Source organism: Frankliniella occidentalis, unplaced genomic scaffold, assembly GCF_000697945.3.
Source record: "Frankliniella occidentalis isolate FOCC.00 unplaced genomic scaffold, Focc_3.1 Scaffold31, whole genome shotgun sequence".
Classification (NCBI taxonomy): Eukaryota; Metazoa; Arthropoda; class Insecta; order Thysanoptera; family Thripidae; genus Frankliniella; species Frankliniella occidentalis.
In genome coordinates this window covers 2,051,890-2,054,462 of record NW_026267161.1, presented here as the reverse complement: position 1 = coordinate 2,054,462, position 2,573 = coordinate 2,051,890, and the positions used below count along the sequence as shown (strand labels likewise).

General features: G+C 45.8%; 1 protein-coding gene across 1 annotated transcript; it reads right to left on the bottom strand.

Annotated features, from left to right (window-relative positions):
• Positions 1–839: 839 nt before the first annotated feature.
• Positions 840–2,155, bottom strand: LOC113202928 (Golgi SNAP receptor complex member 2). The gene is made up of 4 exons (XM_026417378.2): positions 1,872–2,155; positions 1,465–1,570; positions 1,229–1,384; positions 840–1,140 (listed from the first exon to the last, which is right to left on the bottom strand). The coding sequence occupies exons 1-4, from the start codon at positions 2,006–2,008 to the stop codon at positions 895–897; spliced, it is 645 nt and encodes a 214-aa protein (XP_026273163.1). The 5' UTR covers positions 2,009–2,155; the 3' UTR covers positions 840–894.
• Between the last annotated feature and the right edge of the window lie 418 nt (positions 2,156–2,573).

Here is a 2,573-nt window from a genome sequence, read left to right as displayed (position 1 = left end):
GGTACAAGTGTAGCGGACGATGACGGTCCTGACTGCTGCGTAGTGCTTTGAATCCCAGATCAGGGAGGGGAAGGGGCGGCGGCTGTCCCGGCCCGCACACAGGTGCGCGCGGGGGTCCCGACGACGGAGCGGAGGGGCGGCCCGCGGCTGAGTCAGCGTGGGGGAGGAGGGGATGGCTGCACGCAAAGGACCGCGGCGGTGCGTGGTAACCAACCACGTGTCTGATGGACGTGTTGTTACACTGGGACTTGTACGACGTGGTGGCGTTGAAGACTGCGCGCCGTAGCTCCAACGTTTGTGTTTTCCGCGAGGTCAATTTCAAGTTGCATGTTGAAAAGAAATATGTGACCTGTGGAACTCCTTACTCTCCGGATTGCTCGACTTCCGGTGCCGATCTCGGACACAGTCCCCAAGTTTGGTCACCCTTTTGAAGACAAAACACGAAAATTTTGCAAACTGTTTCCGAGGTTTTTACTAGAAGTCGAACAATCCGGGGAGCTTTCCGACCACCCTCCTGACTTGCACGCTCCCGCCCGGTGCTTAGGCCACTCAACGTGCGCCCAGTACGCGTCCCAAAGAGGGGAAAAGGCGATGGGTACAGGCCGCCTACCAGGTATGCAACTCATCTTGCGCCGTGAGAAATGGGCTGCCTACTCTGAAGGCGTCAGCATTCGCTGTGGGAGAGTAGGCATTTTTCTCTTGTCCCCCTTCCTTTTTGCTGCACTTAATGTGTTTGTGACATGGCAGATAACAGCATTATTAAAATTAGGTAGATGTGTTTAATTCAATGTCATGACAATAGTAGTGAAAAGTGGGTGATATAAATAGTTCAAGAAAAATGGAATGTTGCAAGTTTGCATTCATATAAAGAATTTGTACTTGATACTTAGATTTTCAAGTTAAATATATGATAACTAGTAATATAACAACAAGGGTGACAAATATCCCTCCAAGCAGGACAAACTTATCTTCACGGGCGCGCTTTTCTATGAGTCGCATTGTTGTGTTGGACAGACCTAAAGTATTTGCTATGTCGATAATACGCCTTTGAGCATTCTTGAGTGTATCTCTCTGGTCACGAAGGCTTTCCAAGATTCCCGCACCAGATCGAAGCATGTCATCCACTCCGCGGTTTGCATTCTGCCCCAGACAAAAACAACAGTGTAACTTAACTATGGTCTCCAGAGAAGTTGTAAGGACCACAAAAGCATCAGTTTTAAGTACTTACATTTAAAGCAGAGTGATGCTGGATTGAGTGATCTATGAAAATAACGGTTTCTGCATCTGCTGAATTGTGAGTAAATCGTCGACTAAGAAGTTCTTCCCTCTCTGTTTCTTCTCTTCTATACTGAGCTTGCCTGTGTTGGTACATTCGGAGAGCAGCCTATAAGAGGACAAAGTTTACAGTGTATCAGACCAACACAAGAAAATAGTACAGAGATGACAATAGGAAATTTTAAATACCTGTAAATGATGGTTGTCATACTTCAGTTGATCCACTCTTGTTTTGGCACTTTGTCGTCTTGCAACAGGCTCTTTGTAAACATATTGATCAAGACGCTCACAATTTCTGAAAAAGTAAAGAAATATACAATGAAAACATTTCAAAAATATCTCTGATCTCTGATTTTAAGCGGCAACCAGTATTAATAAAGGCAATGAATGAAAGGAGTATGATGAGAGGTTTTAAGTGTCATAGTTCTGAGTCAGATATTTTTTGAAAAAAACAAACAAACGTGAGCCGTCAACATATGTACTTGATAAGGCTGAGGTTAAGTTGCCCATTGTACAACATTGTGTCATAGTAATTGATGTCCAGACTGTAGTATGACTTCACAAACTGTAATGATACATTGTAAAAATGTTCTTACTTCGTGACAGTGCTTATCCTTTGCTGAATTTCATTTTCCAATGCTTCGGCATTTGCTTCGCCAGCCTTATTTAACCTCTCAAAACAGGATTGAGTTTCCTGTATGAGGATGTTCGTTTGGTGGTAAAGCGCCTCCATTTCGAGAGAGGTCTTTCACAATGCACTAAAGACTTTCATTACAACCCTTAATTAGAGAACTGCAAAATTTCGTCTGCAAGTGTCAAACAACGTCAAACGACACGTCAGGCGCCATCACGTCGTCAGCCACAACAGCCTTTGAGAAACTTGTTGCTCAATCGGGCTGCTTCGGGCGGGAGATTTGAAATGCGCGCTGAAGTGGAACTAGAGGTGCACTTGAGGTGCAGATCTCGTTGAGCTCAATTGTACGCAGCACACCCTCGTCGATATATCCGCAACTAAGTGGGGGACTGCTATTTCAGCAAATGCAAAACCCGGCAAATTGAATCAGGGCCCAACACGTCATTCATTTGCAAGAGAATGTTGCAGTGCATGTTGTTCGTTCCAATCACACGACTTATACCGTCTTCTTCTCCCAAAGGAAACTGAAAGACAATGCGGGTCGCTCACTGGAGAGCTTCCAGTCAAATCACTTTCCATTATTTTCACTCCTGGAACGAAGAGGCAGGCGGGTGGGGACGGGCGGTGAGGGTGGGGAGGACAGGACAAGGCGCGGCGGGGGTGG

Bases quoted from the DNA above. Each gene is read 5' to 3' on its own strand.
- LOC113202928 (XM_026417378.2), bottom strand. From the start codon at position 2,008: ATGGAGGCGCTTTACCACCAAACGAACATCCTCATACAGGAAACTCAA. The intron at 1,571-1,871 runs GTAAGAACATTT...TTACTTTTTCAG, and splicing joins AGGATAAGCACTGTCACGAA to AAATTGTGAGCGTCTTGATC. The intron at 1,385-1,464 runs GTATTTAAAATT...GTCCTCTTATAG, and splicing joins ATGACAACCATCATTTACAG to GCTGCTCTCCGAATGTACCA.